The sequence below is a fragment of the Antedon bifida genome, chromosome 11 (genome assembly GCF_963402885.1).
Source record: "Antedon bifida chromosome 11, ecAntBifi1.1, whole genome shotgun sequence".
In the NCBI taxonomy this organism is placed as follows: domain Eukaryota; kingdom Metazoa; phylum Echinodermata; class Crinoidea; order Comatulida; family Antedonidae; genus Antedon; species Antedon bifida.
The window spans coordinates 15,691,255-15,711,470 of NC_136236.1; the positions used below are offsets into that span (position 1 = coordinate 15,691,255).

The 20,216-nt window shown below is 32.9% G+C and overlaps 3 protein-coding genes across 4 annotated transcripts in view; 1 reads left to right on the forward strand and 2 right to left on the reverse strand.

The window, feature by feature from the left end:
* Positions 1-12,157, reverse strand: part of LOC144855461 (dystroglycan 1-like) — a 70,877-nt gene extending 58,720 nt beyond the window's left edge. Inside the window, exon 1 of one of the 2 annotated variants that reach the window (XM_078713333.1) lies at positions 12,033-12,157. The gene's annotated coding sequence lies outside the window, so the exon portion shown is untranslated. The remainder of the gene's footprint in view (positions 1-12,032) is intronic. The other variant, XM_078713332.1, reaches the window with a different exon arrangement.
* An 882-nt stretch (positions 12,158-13,039) lies between these two features.
* Positions 13,040-14,513, reverse strand: LOC144855668 (EF-hand calcium-binding domain-containing protein 10-like). The gene is made up of 4 exons (XM_078713581.1): positions 14,313-14,513; positions 13,818-13,982; positions 13,617-13,707; positions 13,040-13,491 (listed from the first exon to the last, which is right to left on the reverse strand). Exons 1-4 carry the CDS (start codon positions 14,413-14,415, stop codon positions 13,446-13,448), a joined length of 405 nt encoding a protein of 134 aa, XP_078569707.1. The 5' UTR covers positions 14,416-14,513; the 3' UTR covers positions 13,040-13,445.
* Positions 14,514-14,847: 334 nt separating this feature from the next.
* On the forward strand, positions 14,848-20,211 carry LOC144855463 (integrator complex subunit 13-like). The gene is made up of 14 exons (XM_078713336.1): positions 14,848-15,064; positions 15,350-15,572; positions 15,708-15,782; positions 15,875-16,077; positions 16,279-16,359; positions 16,688-16,910; positions 17,517-17,706; positions 17,891-17,934; positions 18,093-18,402; positions 18,526-18,602; positions 18,699-18,853; positions 19,306-19,503; positions 19,592-19,719; positions 19,917-20,211. Exons 2-14 carry the CDS (start codon positions 15,351-15,353, stop codon positions 20,063-20,065), a joined length of 2,055 nt encoding a protein of 684 aa, XP_078569462.1. The 5' UTR covers positions 14,848-15,064; position 15,350; the 3' UTR covers positions 20,066-20,211.
* The last annotated feature ends 5 nt before the right edge of the window (positions 20,212-20,216 follow it).

The following is a 20,216-nucleotide window of genomic DNA, read 5'->3' on the forward strand; positions in this document are numbered from 1 at the left end:
GGAACAGTAATAAAATGAAATTTTGTGTTATAAATTGCCCTTGAAAACTTTCACTCGCCCACCCACTAACAACCGCAAACAAAGAACCTTTGAAACAGAATACAAATCTATGCAATGCAAACTAACCATTGCACTTGTACAAGGCCTTTTTTACCGACAAATTAAAAAGTGGTAATTGCTGGAATTGCGTGATAACTAAAGCATGTTATTTTGCTATCAAAATTGCAATTTAAGTATTTTTTCAGCAATTTTAAAACCTGTATCCCTACTTTTTATTTGAAAAATTGGTTGGTGGTTAATTAAAGCTCTTAATTGCAATTTAAGTATTTTTTTCAGCAATTGTAAAACCTGTATCCCTACTTGTTATTTGAAAAATTGGTTGGTGGTTAAAGCTCTTACTGTGTACATTTGAGAGGTACAATATGAGATCAATTGCAGTTCTGATCAGCATACGACAATATTGGGCAAGTATCATAGGATCATTCAGTAAATACAGCAGCACCTTATGTGTATGATGACACTACTGTAGGCCTAATGACATAGTATGACGTGTGCCTAGTAGTAGACGTGTGCATTGCGGTTTTTTTTTATGTACATATACGAGAATCCATTATGTTATGTTGGACCTTCATGGACCTGATTATTTGGCGGAGCAAAGAAGCAAAGAAATTGACTATTTATTTATAATACTTACTTTGTAATGAACTTGCATATATGTATTCATATTTTTATTAATTATGTATGTATATTTATTTATTTATGTTTTATTTATTTTACTTATTTTTTTGCGTCATGTACATTATATATAATATTAATTGTTCAACTGTATAATGATTGATAGTGTAACTTCGAATCTACCTAACTTTAATCCGTTAACTCACAACCTTGATAATTTTGATGAGCAGTCAGCAGATTTAATCGATCAATTAAACTCGAGATCAACTACTCTTGATAACTGCTCATATTATGATTGTGATAAGTTTAATTCAACCTTCACAAATGATTCCAATACTAGCCTTTCCCTTTTTCATCTGAACATTAGAAGTATTAAAACTAAAGTAGACCCACTCATACGTCTGTTAGACAATTTAAGCATTGATTTCTCAATAGTAGGTCTCTCAGAGACATGGCTACATGATAACTCGCCAACTCCCTCCTTACATAATTATACTTTTTTCTCTAAAAATAGGTCAACTAGAATTGGTGGTGGTGTTGCTTTATTTGTTCATAATGATATAAATGTTAAAATCAGACATGACATCTTGCTTCCTCTGCCTTATGAATCTCTATTCATTGAACTTAGTAACCATAACAAAAAATCTACTGTTGTCGGTATAATATACCGTCCACCTGGAAGTTGTATTGACCATTTTTCTGAATCACTAGACAGTGTTCTAAGTAAAATTGATTCTGAAAATAAGAAGTGTCACATTATGGGGGATATAAATATTGATCTAATTAAATATCATAATCATCACAGCACTGGAAATTATCTTGATCTACTTCTTTCACATTCTTTTTATCCCACTATATCGAAACCTACCAGAATAACTACAACAACTGCCTCTCTAATTGATCACTTTTATACCAACCAAACTCATTCTAATATTTCCTCCGGTGTTCTTATTACAGATATTTCTGACCATCTTCCCATTTTTCAACTTATTCATGATGACCAATGCCATTATAACAAGCCTACTGATAGACAGTCTCCCCGCATACAGGATGTTAATGCCTTTTGTAATGACATCATAAACGAAGATTGGTCTGAAATTTATAACGCCACACCTAATCTTGCTTTTGACACATTTTTATTAAAATTCTATAATATACATGATAAACATACTACCTATAAATCTGTACCCAAAACTAAAATGTCTAAACAACCATGGATGTCGCCTGGTCTTAGAAAATGTAGTAAAAAAAAGCAAAAATTATACAAAAAATTTATTTTATCACAAGATCCTAATCGCAAACTAACATACACTAAATATAACAATATGTTTAATAAGCTTTGCCGCACTGCAAAAAAGAATTATTTTTCTTTACAATTTGACACGGTCAAAGGCAATCTAAAAAAAACCTGGTCCATTATTAATTCTGTTTTATCCCCTAATAAGTCAAGTCGAAACTATCCCAAACAACTTACAATAAATGACAATACCATTACATCTGAAATAGATATTTGTAATCAATTTAATAAATATTTTTCTCAAATTGGCACTTCACTTAAAAATTCAATGCCAGATTCCTTAATTAATCCAAAATCATATCTTCCTGATCCCCTTCTCCATTCTTTCTTTATAAATCCTGTAACTGAACATGAAGTGATGATAATTATAAATGATCTTGATCCAAAGAAAGGAGGTGGCGATGATAGAGTTACACCATACGTTATTAAATTGATTTCTCCATTCATTATTAATCACCTTACGTTCTGTATTAATTCATCTTTTTCTTCAGGTAGTTTTCCCAATTATTTAAAGTTAGCAAAAGTTATTCCAATTTTTAAGAAAGGTAGACAAGATATACTTTCAAATTACAGACCCATTTCACTACTTAGTACCTTTTCCAAAATCATTGAAAAATTAATGTACTCCCGTCTCTATGAGTTCCTGGATTGCAATAACGTACTCTTTGCTCATCAATATGGTTTTCGTAAATCTCATTCCACTTCACATGCAATCCTTGATCTCATAAATAATGTAACAAACTCCTTTGAAAAAAGACAATTTTTGTTATCTGTCTTTGTCGACTTATCCAAGGCCTTCGATATTATAGATCACCATATACTTATTAATAAACTTAACAATTATGGAATCAGGGGTATTACCTTAAACTGGTTTCGTAGTTACTTAAGTATGAGGAAGCAATATGTCTCGTTTGGTAATTGTATATCACCAGAGGAGGAGATGACATGTGGGGTGCCACAAGGATCGGTCCTTGGCCCTCTCCTTTTTTTAATTTACGTAAATGACTTATCCAGAGTCAGTGACACCCTCCATGTCATCTCCTTTGCTGATGACACTACACTATTTTTTTCTCATTCTGATTTAAAAGTTTTATTTTCTATAGTTAATAATGAATTGTCAAAATATAATGACTGGTTCATCTCAAATAAACTCCTTATAAACTCCATGAAAACCAATTACATTCTTTTTCATACACAACGTCAATCGTTAGACCTTACTGATTACAATATATTTATTAATGGAGATAACATTAAACAAACGTCAGAGACTATGTTCCTTGGTGTTTTAATCCAGGAAAACTTGAGATGGACCAGTCATCAGAATCATATTGCAAATAAAATTTCTAAAACAATTGGGATTATAAATAATCTTAAGCACACTTTTCCCCGGCGTATCCTTCTTTCATTATATAATTCTTTAATTTTACCTCATCTTTATTATTGTAACATTATTTGGGCTGCTGACTATCCATCACATCTCGATAAACTTAATAAGCTGATTAAGCGTGCTATTAGAAATATTACTTTTACGTCTCGCATTACTCCATCTGAACCTTTATTTTATGAACTTAAGTTACTGAAGTTAGGTGATATACATAAATTGCAAAGTGCCTCTTTTGTCTTTCAATATTTTTCTAACAATCTTCCTTCTCCCATGATGAATTTATTTAACACTGCTGATTTCAACCATGGTCATAATTTAAGAAGTACTGTTCATAAGTTTCAGTTAACTATTCCTTTTGTAAGATTAACTAGTTCTTCCCACTTTATTTATGTTTCTGGCCCTTTAATTTGGAATCAATTAGATACTAGTATTGTTAACTCTTCCTCTCTCCCAACTTTTCGTAAAAAACTTAAAAGTAATTTGTTATCATTGTACTCAAACTAGACCTTCAAACTGTTTTTGTCATGACTTTTTTATTTTATTTAATAATTATATACAAATGTATTTTTTTCTTTTGTTTATGGGTCTTGCGTGACAAGTATTCTCTTCTTGCAAGATCCTCTATTAATGGTATTTTTTGTATTTTCTCATTATAAATTATCATTCTTTTTTATTGTATTGTTATACCATTGATAGAAACTAATAAATGTTGAATTATTATTATTATGTGTATCAAGTATGGGTTAGGTTATGGTATGATAATACTAGGCGATACATTCTAAACACAATTTTATATACTGAAATATCTAGATACAGTAACGAAAATAGTGAAAATCAAGTGAATCCAGTTCATTAACCAATCTAATTTTATTTCCTTATAAACACCAAAGCAACCAAGAAATCAGTTTTTTTAACCAACTGGTAGCTAGATATTATCACCCATACTTTTTGCTCTTTAAATTGTTGTAGGCAGTGTTAGTAGTTGATAAAGACCGATCAAAGCTTTTTAATTTGTTTGTATTTTAAAAAGTTAAAGCCCTCGTTTCTATTGACTGGTTCTACTATGTTACGCAGGATCATTTCATAAACCACTACAATTAACTTATCTAAAATTCCTGACGTCTATTCAAGTCAAACTGGGTAGTAATTCTATTGTGCTTCAAATCTCTGTATACTTAATATCTTACCAGGGTTTTACAGGATTGACTCTTAAAATTCCATCTATTTTTAAATAACAAATACAGCACTTAGAGAAAAACCACCAATCGCTAACTTTTTGTTTATTCAACAAAGGTTTTATTTAAAATATGAACAAGTATGATAGGTTCTATGGGTTGATCTGATTGGGGAGGGTAAAGTGTGGGGTTACTAAATTTTATCAGATACAGTATTTGGGTCTACCTAATAAATCCTGTCTATGCTAAAGGACAGCCCACAGATTCTATATATTTATTTAATGTATCAGTAAAGGTCTTGCAAATTTATCTTTTAGATTAAACCTTCTTTGTAAAGTTTACATAAATAAAGGAACCTTCATCCAATTTATAAAGAAACTTACACAAGGTCTATTGTTACTACGACACACACACTATTGTCATGTGTGTTTTAGTACAGTAAGATGAGTTAGAAAAACCAAAAAACTGTCCTATGTACACTATACAGTATAATAAGCGTAAAACTATCTCCCATTAATACCAACACCCTGTCCTATTCCCTACTCATCCTTATCATATTGGTGCCCAATGTGGGTACACAGTGAAGTTTAATTCATATATTTCTAGCATGACTATATCAGTATTTAGTGTGGGTCACTGGGATTAAGAATAAACTCATTTTAACTGTGATAGTTATTTACTTTAAATATAAGCAAAGAATATATTTTATGCATGAAGGCTTTATATAATATAAACACTTGCCAAAGTCATCAAGGGTCAAGTCAACTCTTGAGAATTGCTACAAACAAGTCAAATTCGGAAAAATAGAGCGGATAAATATAACAATATTCTGGCAACCAATTTTTATTATTAATAAACAAAAGGTTCCTGCACTTGACGTTACATAAATAGTTGTAATAAAGAACTTTTGGCACTTGAAGAAATAGAAGTAGTTTGACCGTCTTCTAGACTTTACAGATTTCAACGACTACTGACTGAGAATAGGGTTAATAACAACAATATTCTGGCAACTAATTTAGCTATACAGTATCATCAATATAATTATGTATTTTATTTAAATACAATTGACTGGGCTGCTGTGGATTTCAATTTATCAGCTATTTATCACCTAATTGTAATAATCACCTACACCTTAAACTACTAACAGCACATAAATTGATCTTTTCCGTTAATTTTGTGAGTTTTACTGACGTACCAAAATATAGAATGACGACATGGATGATCAACTAATATATTGTATGTAAACAAAATAGAGGGCGTTAACAAGTTTACATTTTATTGATAATTGCTATAAATTAAGGGTCATACAGTTTTATTCATTACCCATCAAAATTAAACCACTAAATTGTATTAAAAAATTCATCTCGGATTCTATACTCCGACAGTACAAAATAAAAAATGTTTTTCTTTTACTAAACTCTATAACTTCACTTAGCTTTTAAACATTGTGTTGACAGCATTTATTATTGCTACCATGATAGAGGATAGAACTTCAAGGGTTCTTTTGGACATTAGGATAATTCTAGTTTTGTGGAGGTCTTTTAGGTCATCTAAGTGAACCCTCAACAGTACATTGACCTACTGTATAAGTAGCTGCTAAGTCTTCCTCAGATACTACAAACAATAAAATCTTTTGCATTAAATCAATTCCTTCAAGCAGAAAATGAACAAATAAACACAGTGGTGTATTGTGTTAGGTCCAACTTAACTCCAGCTGTATAATAATTACATCTTCTAAAATCAAGTCGCACTAAGGTGCTAACACCAATTTAAATAATGAGACTATCTTTTGTTCGACTTATACAATTACGTTTGATAACAAACAGTGTATTTAAAGCCCAATAAAAAGAATAATTACATGCTTACTTAACATTATAGTGAAGATAAATTTAATTCTAACTGAGTAATTATTCATTTAATTTCTTTCCGTAATACTGTATTTTGGTAGTTCTGTGTGTACCTGGATAAACTGACAATAGCCTAATTCTCTTCAATAGAAAATTCAAATTCCCTTTCCATAAATGGTACAGTCTTTGAATCAACCCTTAAACATGGCTTCTGCAGTTAATCATTGCCGTCAAACAATAGAGGGAACATGTAGAACAATGGAGATAAATTAAACCATTTTGAGTCAAGGAAAAATATACAATATGAAGCCAATTACTTATACCCTTTTATTTACACTTGTGATTTGGAATGGGTACCGTATTTGGTTGCACTAATCTTTAGGACCATAAACCAGCATGATGGGCAATACTTACACGCCTTGGCCTCTTAAAATCCATTTGGGCATCTCCGGAAGGCAATACACTCTCACCAGGTATCATTGCCAACAACAAAAAAGTTACATTGAACAAAATCTTAAACTTGAGGTATTGGTAACAGAAGCAAGAAAAAACACCTACTTCAGCACTTAATCCTACTTGATTCAAATAGATTAAACATTTTATACAATATTTAATCCTTTTGGATTAAGTTTAATCCTTTAATAATCTACTTCCTAAATGTACCTGTAAATTGTTTATATTTCAAGGAGAACAAGATAATTATTGTTCTAATTGGTCTGTACATAAAAACCAGATGTAATCTTTGAGTCAATACTCCAGAAGACCCACCTTGGAAAATTGCTGAACCATAGAGGGTACTATACTTTTAGATAAACACACAACCAAACATGGAGGGCACTATTAAAAGAAATATCTGGTATTAGAATCTACAGTACAATAAACAATGGGTATGCTAGGCACTCCAAGCATCGTAGCATTTGCCGTGCATTGTGCGTTCACATATTCCATCTTTAGGCAAGGATTGAGTGTAAATACTAAAACAGAGACTGAATGGAATGATAAGTTATATGCAATCAGATTTCTTTTTTTCTTAGCAAGAGGCGGCAGTTCCACTCGAAATATTGGGAAATCCTGTGATTATTGGTAGACTTGGGAGGCACTCATGACAACACAAGTAAACAGAGCCAAATCAAATATCTATAATTTCCAGATCTCAAAGTGCACTATCAAAGTGCGAAATTGACCAATGGCAATCAACGATGTAGGCCACATGTTAACACTAAACAGCCAGTTAATAATCTTGTTTGTTTAAATTGATGCTCAAGAAAATTGCATGAAAGTCTATTCAAAACAGTTTTAAAAGCTGGCTGACTCATGGGATCTGAATGCTGAAGTTTCTGCTCCACTGCACAGGTGCAAGCTCTGTGACAGATTCAAATGCCCTTTGGTGCTCCTGCTTGGATCTCAACCTCCATCCATACAGCAGTAGTGTCCTCCTTCCAGAACAACAACATAAAGTACAAACTCTTACTATGAACTCTAAATCAGTATTTGAATAACTGAACGGACCTGGGTTTAACAGTCCTGTTCATGAATAAGGGGAGGGAGGAATGGGAAGAAGGAGGTAGGGAGAGGGGCGGGAAATGTACCACAACAATAATTCAGTACTTAATCTACAGTTTTAATCATTTTATTTAAATATTTGCCACAAAAAATAATATAAAATCAAAAGATTCACTCTCATGGGTTATAATTTATCATAGCAGGGTAAATCAAGAATTGGCTAAAGACATACTGAAACTATCAACACAACTCAAATCATAACAAGAATGATATTTTTAAACATGTTTGTAATAAACTCAACGACATTTTCGTGACTGGTTAGCATTATAATTGCGTTAAGAAGCATCGTCATATTCCTATGGGAATCCTTGTTCTCTCAAGAATTATCTTATAGTCCAAATCATTTTCCGCTATGCACACAATGTGGAATGGATTCATTCATTATGCATTGTGAGTATTGATTTTACTAAGCAAAGGTTGGTTATGAATTCAAGGCTTCATTTAGTTATTTATTAAGTGGCGTTACAGCTTATTTATGATGATTGCCTTCACATCTTACAACCCTAGGTTCAAATCATTGGATAGCATTTATACAACATGTTTAAACGTACGTATTGTTAATTGATTTAGACCAATGAAACACCCAGATTATTTTACTTGCTACCCAAAAATATGACAATTTTCATTTAATTGTATATTTGCTAAACGGAGGAGTGCTAAGTTTATTTTAACCAGATATCAAAAGAAGAGGGAGTGTGCGGCCAGATTGCTAACCTCCTGGACCTGCCCCTGTATTTACCATGGCAAGAGGGAGTGTGCGGCCAGATTGCTAATCTCCTGGACCTGCCCCTGTATTTACCATGGCAAGAGAGGGAGTGTGCGGCCAGATTGCTAATCTCCTGGACCTGCCCCTGTATTTACCATGGCAAGAGGGCGTGTGCGGCCAGATTGCTAACCTCCTGGACCTGCCTCTGTATTTACCATGGCAAGAGGGAGTGTGCGGCCAGATTGCTAACCTCCTGGACCTGCCCCTATATTTACCATGGCAAGAGGGAGTGCGCGGCCAGATTGCTAACCTCCTGGACCTGCCTCTGTATTTACCATGGCAAGAGGGAGTGTGCGACCAGATTGCTAATCTCATGGACCTGCCTCTGTATTTACCATGGCAAGAGGGAGTGTGCGGCCAGATTGCTAACCTCCTGGACCTGCTCCTGTATTTACCATGGCAAGAGGGAGTGTGCGACCAGATTGCTAATCTCATGGAAATAGCTTTGCTAGAAAATGGTCTATTTTCTATAATCTCACTAAAGTAGAGTATAGAATTATTATTATATCTAATTTGTTTTAATATTTGTTGGGCCTAACAAAATTCCACCTCGGCTGGTACTGTACTAGCCTAAAAAATTACAATCAACATTATCAGTATCCTGAAACATTTTTAATATCATACCAACGCCAACACATTTAATAATCAAAATTAAATATTTTCAACAGCTCTAATCATGCAGACAGTTCAAAGATCTTGGAACCTAATTGCTAAGAAAATTAATGATGGTTAGTGCGCAACATACACAAACCAATAATTACATTTCTAATTTGATTAAGTAATCAATTATGCAAATTGCAAGATTTGCATAATCTTTGTACGCTGACAAATCAGACAGGAACAAAGAAATAAAACATGGTATCTTGTTGGGGACAGACGAGGAATGTTGATCCACAATGTTTTCAACAGTGAACAGCGCCACCAAAAGATGTACAGTAAACCCACCGATTTAGCTTTACTGGATAAGTTAAATGTGAACCATCTTACTGTAAAGTATGAATCACTTGATAAGAATTTTAGAATGTTTGTTTGTAGGCACTGAATTCACTCTAAAGTAAACTACCATTAACCAATATTGAGTAAACAACATGATGACTTTACCATAAAATGGCATTGCTAGTAGGTTCACGACCACAACAATTAACCCTGGGGAGTTAAGCAATGGCAAAGGAGGCATCTAATTTAAAATTAAGCAATGGACTCTAGGCCTACTGGTGGTAATAATAGGAAATGAAAGTAAACACTACCAAACAAGGGGTATATTATTTGATGTATAATTTTCATTGTGGAGTAAATTGCATTTTTCAGTGCAACGATTTTACAAGATGGTATCTACTGTGGTGATGAATGAATTACCTTAACAATATTGTTGTTTTAATCTACCAAGCAAAGTGAATTTCCATTTTTATGGACAAATAAAATTTCTTGAATCTTGAATCTTGAACAAGACTATTCAATATTACTACTGTATTATTTTTCTGCAACATATAGGTAATACATACAGATACGCACATACAATGTGACTCATTTAATATACATTTCCATGCAAATAAGAAGTCGCATGTTAATTTGATTGCTTTGATGCTATGCCTGAACAAGCAAGGCATAATCAGCTGTCTTGACTAATGTACCTCAAGAAATGTTTAAGACCGACATCAAGGAAAAAGAAGAAGTAGAAATATTAGAATTTGAATTACAGTACCATACCAGACTCAAGGGATTGTTAATTGTTGTTTATATAGTATACTGCACACAGTAAGGCACAGGATTGGTCATACAGTAACATTGAATAGCTATACTGAACTGTAGAGTACAGTATAGCATTATTGAACTATTATATTACAGGTACCGTAATGTGATAAAATAATAATATGAATTTTTCCAATAGAATATACATTGATTGCTATGTTTCTTCTTTCGCAAGGGACTATGGTAATCGTAATCGCGTCAGAACAAAAACATATCTTAAGTAAAAGTGCTTTAATATTATGAATTTGAATTGATAGAACCTGAAGCTGTGGAGAATACAGAGGTGTGATACTAAACCACACGCCAATCAGTGGATTCTTACGCTCCATTACACAGTACTACAGCACTTCTCACATTGGGTTCGGTCTGTGTGTGTTTTTAATAACACTTGTTAGCTGGGGTAGAAAATTTTTTATTCAATTCAAGGATTTTAAAAATAGCCTCTTTTGTATTGTGAATATTATAAAGGAACAGAATCTGGAATTTGATAATACAGTATTTATAATTCGATATACAAAACATTTTTGAATTCCTGGGGGTCCAATTTACAGGTAATATTTAAGAGATTTACAAGGGTAGTTTTACCAATACATGTGAGCCCAGCCTCAAACTAAAATGTATGTAATGAATACAGCTATCTATTAGTGTATTCAAGATGAATCACTTAAGCTACCCCTTAATGTAAGCATGTGCTCAAAGCATACAAGGCAGTCAAGCATGACAAATAACATTAGCAGATGGTTTTTGCAGATCACTAAGCCTAGTCTATTAATTAGTTTTAACTATATATATTTTTTTCATGCTCGATTTTACTAACCTTTAGACCCAGCTTGAATCACTGCCAGAATGATTACATCATTAAATAATTTGTTATTTCAGTTAAACAGTGAACTATAATGGTGTTGAGACATGGTGGTACTAGAGTGTGTATTGTACTGTACTAACCATGGTACAACAAGGCAATCAACAAGGCAATCCAGGATGTAAATGCCCTATTGTACCATGGACTGCCTTGTGTAAGCATCATTAGTAAAACATTCACTAGACCATCAGGATACATAGACAGGTGTTTGCGCAATTTACTGTGTAATTTTGACAGACCTTAGTCTTGAAATATATCTTTTATTTACAGTACCACAATAATAGAAAAATAAACGTTCTCTTATCGACTGGGTAATATTTTAAGATAGGTACAGTTAAGCAAAAAAAATCTTTTTAGGGTCAAGGTCAGATAGCCTAGGCCCTAGTGTTGGTACAATTATTGCTGTCTGATCATTTTATAATTTACTCACCATCGTCATCATCTTTATTTTATTAATTATTAACTCAAATTACTATAGACTGCAAACAAAAAATATCATATTCAATGCTGTTTCAATGTTATATGAAACAAAAGCAGAGACCTAGGCTAGGCTGTAGTACCCGTATTATGATGGAAGGTAATCCCCACCCACCCAGCGGTTCGTCCCCTCCCTGCCTGCTGTCTGAGTTTCCACTCACACTGCGACACGACGACGGCCTAGCTACAATAAGGAATTACACAAAAGTTAGAAGCAAAAATAATGATAAATCTTACCAATTATCATTTAGACTTCTATCACCAGCAATAACAGTAAATTCTTTCGTATTTTGAAGGCAGGATGTAAAATGCAAGCTGGTCAAAAGTCTGGTTTCTTCGTATGTCTGCCGCTCTTCTCTCTCCACCGTGCAAAAGTCCATTAACAAAATTAGACTTGAGGGCGGGCTATCTATAATCATTTTCATCATATTTTGCGATTTTTAATGAATATTTATTCATTATTGTACTACAAATTATATAAATGTGGATTTAAAATCCTCTTAAATTTGTAACATTTTTTTCAAAATACTTTTGAAATTCTTGTAATGTATTAATCAACATTAGATAATATATCTTGTTTAATTTTGTATTCTATCTGTTGCAGTAAATGTATGTTTCTTCTTCATATTAATTACTCTTCCTGGTTACTTATTCTGCAAGCAAAATTTATTCATAGAGGAAAAAAACAGGTGACATTTTTAGAAATTTATTAAATAATAAATATCAAATTTTATTATGCATTTCAAATTTGGTTTTTTATACTATTCCAAGTGAGTTATTGTATATAGTAATCAACCCCTGTACTTTATTTTATACATACTAGTAATATTTTATTGATCATATAATTAATATCTGGGGAATGTAATTTGTGCATTTCTTCTGTAATATTATATTAAAAACACAAGTGGCTTTCTTTATAATTTATTAACAATTCCACATTAGTAACTGCATGTATAAAGTATGTATTAGACTTTATTTTCCCAAGGGAAAATTGTTGTCCACTTGGCAATGCTGTACTGTGTTCATAAATAGAGGGCGCTATGACAATTATTATAATTATCATAAAACCAAAACAGTTTCATAAATAGAGGACGCTATGACAATTATTTTAATTATCATAAATTAATTACAATAATTACTTATAGAATAAATAGAATATTGAAACATTTAAAAAAACATCAACCTGCCCCTAAATATATATAGCAGTTTTAGTCATGTGGAAACATGTTAAAAACTACAAAAACTAAAGATTTAATAATATTTTATTTACAAAAACAAATATATTACATTATTTTCAGGGACAGAGAGTGACAGTTAACATATTTCATAATAAATTATTATTATTACATTTTCTGGCATTACAAATCAGCAAATAAGATTTAGCAGTTGTGATATTTCCTACAATTCTCTTCACATTAAGTATGGAGTACCAAGTATTGTTAAGTATGGAGTGCCAAATAATAATAATAATATACGCCTTTAAATCGGCGGCACACGTTCTTCTGGACGGTGCAAATATTAAGTATGGAGTACCAAGTATTGTTAAGTATGGAGTGCCAAATATTAAGTATGGAGTACCAAGTATTGTTAAGTATGGAGTGCCAAGTATTGTTAAGTATGGAGTGCCAAGTCTGAGTTTTAAATATAAAATTACAAAGGTGCAACTGTAGCTGATGATCTCTTTAATCCCATTTTACTAGAATGGAAAAAAAAAGAATGTAAGTATAATTATAATTTGATATTACAATACTTTTAGTACTGCTTATAACAAAATTATAACAGTAGTTTAATTTAGATTACTTCCTTGTTAAATATACTTACGCTTCTCTTGTAAAGGTATCTTGAGAGATGCGATCCAATTCCATACCACCAGGACACGGGTCAAAGGTCTTGCATCCTAAAGCAGTCAATGCTGAAACAAATCAAATTCTTATGAATAAAGGAAAGGGTCAAAGGTTAATAAGACTGCATTTCTTCTTTCAACTTTAAAATAAATTTGGTGCCTAACTAATAATACCTTACCTTCTTTATACTGTGTAAGAGTGATGAAACCCTTTTTTGTCGGGTCCAACATGCCATACACCGACGTGATGTTACTGTCATCAAATAAACATGGGTAGTCCATCTGGGTTGTTCTTGCTTCTTTTAATTGTTTTATCTCTTGTATCATAAATTCTTTTGGATTTTCTTTGTTAAAAAACAAACAAAACAAAAGTCAAAAACTGTCAAAATGTAAGATTAGGCCTAGTAAGTAAGAGTAAGAAAGAGTAAGACACTTTATTTATTGTGAATTAAACTGTAGGCTGGCTAAGCCTAGTAGTAGATCACTTCTGACTGATAGGCTATGCTACTAATAAGTACTAGCTATTCAGTAGGCTAGGCCGACGCTAATAGGCCTAGATCTTCATCTAGGCCTGGCCTAGCTCACACTCATTCACTCGGTCAGAATGGGCAACAGACAGGCACAGACAGTCCTCTTGTCTTCAGTTATTTATTTAGAGTGGGCCTAAAATTTACCTGGTCGTTGAAAAACTAAACTTGCAGTGATATTGTCAAATAATTCAAGAATCTTGTGCTTTTCTAAATACTCTTTAGCTTCATCTTGTCTAGGATTGTCCATTTTACTTGTGAAAGGTAAAAAATAGGGTTTTTAATGCCCACACTGTTTACAGTTGAAAATATTGTTGCTAAGCTTATAAAACTATAGAGGGCTCTAGTTAAATTTACATTTGCGCTGCGCGGGAGTGCTCACGCTTTTTTCGTCAACTACTCGCTTGTATACCAATTTTACGTCAACGGTACTTTATTCCATTGAAAAACGGAGGGAATTGTGTGCACATTAAACATTTATATTGGGTTAAGATTTTAAATTATTTACCTATGCATTTATATATTAATAATATTAGCTTATAGATTGATCGTTTTCGTCAAAATTGTTTGTTTTTTCATTGTGTTTACACACAAACTGTAGCCAATGGCCTAAGCCTCTATATTTTTAACGGGATTTGTAACGAACAGTTGACGGTTAGTTGACGGCAAATAGTCTAATCGCACTTGTAATATGTTGTGTTTTTGTTTTTGCTGAGGAGTAAAATATTGGTTTTTAATTCGTTTGTCAAAGTCTATTGTATAATAATACTGTACTAAAATCTATACTACATATTCGCAAGCTTATACTACAAAAATCTTGACAAATGGTATATTAAAAGTTGTGGAAAAGCTCTTCAAAAAAGCTAGGCCCAGGTTTGGTCAATCCTAAGCAAGAGAAAGTAAGTTTAGCGGAGCGGATTGCTATTCTGCCGCCGTTGATTCTGCCACATATGATGTGCCTGGCGGCTAGGCTTTGGAGCGCCGTTTAGGAGTGATATTAGCGGCAGATTGCGTTCATATACTCATATAATTGGTACTTACTATTTAATAAAATGGAAGGAATATAACCAGTGTCTCAATATAAAACAAAAAAGTTTCTTGGATGATGGATGTACAGCTTATCTTTATTGTAGGATTTTACTTATTATTTTTTTGTTTTTACTTATTTTGCTTTGCTTTTTTAGCATGTTCCCTGCTTCACATAAGACCGTAATCGTTGTCGATCACAGCCCGTACTTCGGAAAGTCATGCGGCCATAAAATTGAGTATGACATCATCAGCAAATCACGCTCAGGAGTGTCCAATATTCCTCTTGATCCATTTTGCAAGTCGCTTTGGACATGCGCCATTGAGGCTGCGTTCGAGTACTGCCGTATTGTATATGACATATTTTCATCAGATCGGTTGGTATGTTATGTACTGAATGTACATTTTTTTAATTGCAATTACTTGACTGAATAATTTAAATGTTGTGTACTTATTTTTTAGTATTAAGTTTTTATCTTACATCCAATTCTGCAGTTGTTTTTTCCAAATTTTTAGATACGATTTATCGCTGCAGACACTGAAGCAAGACTTTTAAATACTTGGAAGAAATCGGATCAAAAATTAAGTGACGTAAGATTCTACAAAATATTCCTCCAGATGAATTTACATATTTATAAATCAAGTATCATTTTTAAAAAAACATTTTATATATTATCTTTCAGCTGATGCAGATTTTTGCGGAGCTAGGCCCAGCGAACCCAGAGGGTAATGATGAGAATTGCAGTATACTACACGGCCTTGCAGCAGCGGTGGAGGTTTTGTGTGAGTGTACCGAAGAACAACACAGAGTGCGCACATCTATGACAGATGTCGCCTCAAAAGTTTCAAATAAGGGCAGAATTATTTGTTTTACATCAGTCAAAAAGTAATAAATCATTTCATTAAAATATGTCTAAATTACAAATATTAATGATGTCATATCACTACCATATTTGGGCACATCACACTTTTTTGTTCAAACTAGTTTGATAGTATAGACAGAGCTTTAGGGTAAACTGCTTGTCTTTTAAACCTAGATTTTTTTTTCAAATTTGCTATTAAAAGAAAACTTCTTTTCTGTTTACAGTGAAAGTCACGTTGAAGTTTTGAAGAAGAGTGTACAAGACGCTTTAATACAACACAACAAAATCGCTGCTGGGTCCGATAAGTAAGAAAAAAGATAAAATGTTTTAATTCATCTTTGATTCCAGTTTAGAGAAAATGAATTAAAATAATGTAGTGAATATTAACATTAAAATAATACTGTGAATTATAGTAATGCTAAAAAAATAAGTTTTTCTCACTTCAGTCTTGAAATGTTTGACATATTGAGCAAATCTTCTATTACTGACGCTAAAAACTGAAACAAAATTAAAATGATTAGAATCTATTCTTTTAATTCTAAAAAATCATTAAATCTATTTTTTTATTCTAAAAAATCATTAACCCACAAAAAAACTGTTAATTGATATCAACTCTGATTTTTTATTTTTCAGTTTGCTGTTAATAAACCACTGTGAACTTGTTGTACTCCATGTACACGTACCAGAAGATTCGTCGTCATCACTATCATCAAAAGTGCGCCAAAATGTGTCGTCAAATTTATCGTTTCGGTTGATATCAGTAGTGTCTGCACAGCATCTTGCAAGTCATTTATGCAAATTAGTTCAGCTACATCATGATTTGGTTATGACAACGATAACAGGTATTCCAATGAAGGTAAATACATGAGCTTTTTAAAACATTGAATATATACCATTGAAAAGTATATACCATTGAACAGTATATACCATTGAACAGTATATACCATTGAACAGTATATACCATTGAATAATATACACCATTGAATAATATACACCATTGAATAATATACACCATTGAATAATACACACACCATTGAATAATACACACACAATTGAATAATATACACCATTGAATAATACACACACAATTGAATAATATACACTATTGATAATATACACCATTGAATAGTATATTTCTCATTAAGAAATTCCAGCTTGTATAATCAACATCTAATGTATGTCCCATTGCAATTTCATTAGTTTTACTTATGTAGGCCAGCAGTGGTGTAATGCAGGGGGTAAAATTCCCTGGTTGAGCACTCCTAAGGGCCCTCCAATGCTGGGTAGTTGCATTGGGCTGCTCATGCTCAGTGAGCGCTCATATCTGTTATGACACTGATGTAGGCTAAAGACCAATAACTAGTTAATTGGAGCACTGCATTTTAAATATTATTATATAATATATTTTATTATATTAATATTCAAATATACACTCACGTTTTACTTGTTATTTACCCAACAGGAAGAGCAGAATTCTAGTAGCTCAGCCAACTATGATGTAGAATTACTACATCATAAGGACGGCCACAAGGAGGTTCGCAAGAACACTTCTCAAAGTCCTTCGTCCAGCGGTGATGCTGGTCATAAATTACTGAGTCAGGAGGAGAACAACATCTTACTGAAATGGTGCTCACCAAGAGGAATGTCAAATGGTTAGTTGCAATACAATAGATCCACCGCAGCCATGTAATAAATGTTCTTGTTACTTCTTAGTGTATATAGTGACATTTATATACAGTTCTTATCTTTAGTGATTTAAAGAGGCTATGGTTTCATGTTAATTAAATTTACAGTGAAAGCCAAAACATTCCAATATTTTATATCTTTTCGTTTTAGAATTACTTTACTGTTCAGGAGCATATAGGATTTCACCTGTTGATGTGAGTATTCACAAAATCAAGTGTTTCTTATTAAAAGTGTTTTTTGGGACAAATTTTCATTTTAGGAATGTTTCAATATGTATTTACTGTATATAAAATACTGTATTTAAATAATACCATAATATGAAATTAATAATGTTCAAATATCTTTTCGGTAGGTGAATAGCAGGCCTTCATTATGTCTGACAAACTTCCTCCTCAACGGTCGTCAGGTCATGCTTGAGCAACCTCGCAAACCTGGGGCAAAGGTCATGTCACATATGCTCACGAGTCATGGTGGAGAAATCTTTATCCACTGCCTATCAACATCCCGATCATATCTTGAAGATCCTCCGTCGATCAGTGAAGGTTGTGGTGGCAGAGTGACCGATTACAGAATCACAGATTTTGGCGAGTTTATGAAAGACAATCGCCTTGCACCTTTCACTACTGCAGACGATCAAGAAAAGGAAGTACCAATTTCAAAGGGTATTCATTCCACATTACAAATATAAAATTAATATAGCCCTTACAAGCAAAGTAAAATAAGTTACTCTTTAATTATGTAATCATTACAATAACATACTCATTAGCATAATTTGTATCTTACAGCCAAAATACAGCTAGAAAGACAAACTAGACATTGGCCAATGGTAATTAGCGATACTATCATCTTCAACATGGCATCGGTTAGTATTTATTTACACTTTACTACCTGTATCCAGTGTACAAATATGATATATGTATGATCCGTCAGTTGAACTTGTCTACATTTCATCTTTCAGCACATAGACCCAATACCAACAATAATTGCTAAACTTAGCCTGGATGAGGAAGATGTAACACAGTGCAAGAAAGCCATATTTCACTTGGTTGGGATCGAAGCAAAGGGTGATCCTTTACCGTTACCACCAGGTATTAGGGGCAAAGCTCCCAAAAAGTGAGTTTTATTATGAATACTAATACTTAAACTAAAAAAATAAATCTAGAAGATGGGCTTGCTTTACGAAGAGTAGTGTTGTGTCCAAGGATTAGTTATAGTACCTTTTTTTGAGACATTTCAGTCAATATTCATTGAAAGTGCAGTTGAGTCCTTTTAGAATTATGTTTTTCTACAAGCCGTAACCAGGATTTTAGCAAGGGTATTTTTTCCGCAAATAGAGGCGAGTGCAAGCAACTGAAAAAAAGATGTTTAGGCCTACCTAGATAAAAATAATTTGCAGGGTGAGGTTGGATTGACAAACAAATTTTAATGAGTTAAGTCCATTTATTAGAATTTTTACTGCTGGTCTCTTGTTTGAAAAGGGCACTTTTTTTTAACCCTACAAAACCCTGGCTTGTCCTAGATGTTATGCATGAACAGTTTGTAAATGCTTTACTTTATCTTAACAGGGAAGAACATTACAGGCAAATGTGGGCAGAGCTTGAGTCGTTACTCAAAGCCTACAGTAGCACATCTCCTGAACATAAACAAGTACTTGACTGCTTACACGATTGTAAACCATTGAGTAACGATTCCAACGCAAAGACCACGGCAAAGGGAACGGATAAAACCAGTGAAACAGAAAAAGCGTGGAAAGACTTAGACAAGTAAGAACTCGATATTTAATCAGTGTGCAGTAGAAAATGAAATCATAAAATGTAATTATAAAAATAATTGTCATTTTTTAAAATCCAGATTGCAAAGTATGACACATCGAGAAAAACAGGACTACTTATCGACTGCTGATTCAAGGACAACAGAGGGCGCACCGCCAATAAAGAAACTTAGGATATCAAAAGATGAAAGCAGGGACAGACAAAAAGGTATTCATATTTTGTGCATTTTTTAAATTCGCTTTATTGATGTCGTGATTAATGGTTCAAAATCAAGACTTCCTCTTAAAGATGATAAAGAGGGGTTTATGGGGATTATTTACCAGGGCATTATTTACACTCAAATTATTTGGTAATACATGACAATAAAGAAATATCTTATCTTTTATTTTTTCTTATTATTTAAGGTGGGCCGGTCTCCTTACTGTCACTATGGAGTAGCCGGATTAAAGCAGTCAACACAATGAGGCACGAAGAGTTTGCAGGGAGGCTAGAAGCTGTAAATAACAAAACAGAACTATATACTCATTTGAAAAAGGACGAGAATGGAAAATGAATAACAAGAGACAAAGAAATATGAGATCTTCTTTTGGATGAAACTATGGGGTTTGAATTACTGGGAATGGAAACAAAACATTAATACTCTCATTACCAAAATACATTAAGTAAACTAATACATTTTTGTATGTCAATAGTTTGACAGACAA

Excerpts from the sequence above, each read along its gene's own strand:
- LOC144855463 (XM_078713336.1), top strand. The coding sequence starts at position 15,351 with ATGTTCCCTGCTTCACATAAGACCGTAATCGTTGTCGATCACAGCCCG. Across the intron at positions 17,707-17,890 it reads ACCAAGAGGAATGTCAAATG|AATTACTTTACTGTTCAGGA; the intron begins GTTAGTTGCAAT and ends TTTTCGTTTTAG. Across the intron at positions 18,603-18,698 it reads TCATCTTCAACATGGCATCG|CACATAGACCCAATACCAAC; the intron begins GTTAGTATTTAT and ends TTCATCTTTCAG.
- LOC144855668 (XM_078713581.1), bottom strand. The coding sequence starts at position 14,415 with ATGGACAATCCTAGACAAGATGAAGCTAAAGAGTATTTAGAAAAGCAC. Across the intron at positions 13,983-14,312 it reads TTTAGTTTTTCAACGACCAG|AAAATCCAAAAGAATTTATG; the intron begins GTAAATTTTAGG and ends TTTTTAACAAAG. Across the intron at positions 13,708-13,817 it reads TCTTACACAGTATAAAGAAG|CATTGACTGCTTTAGGATGC; the intron begins GTAAGGTATTAT and ends GATTTGTTTCAG.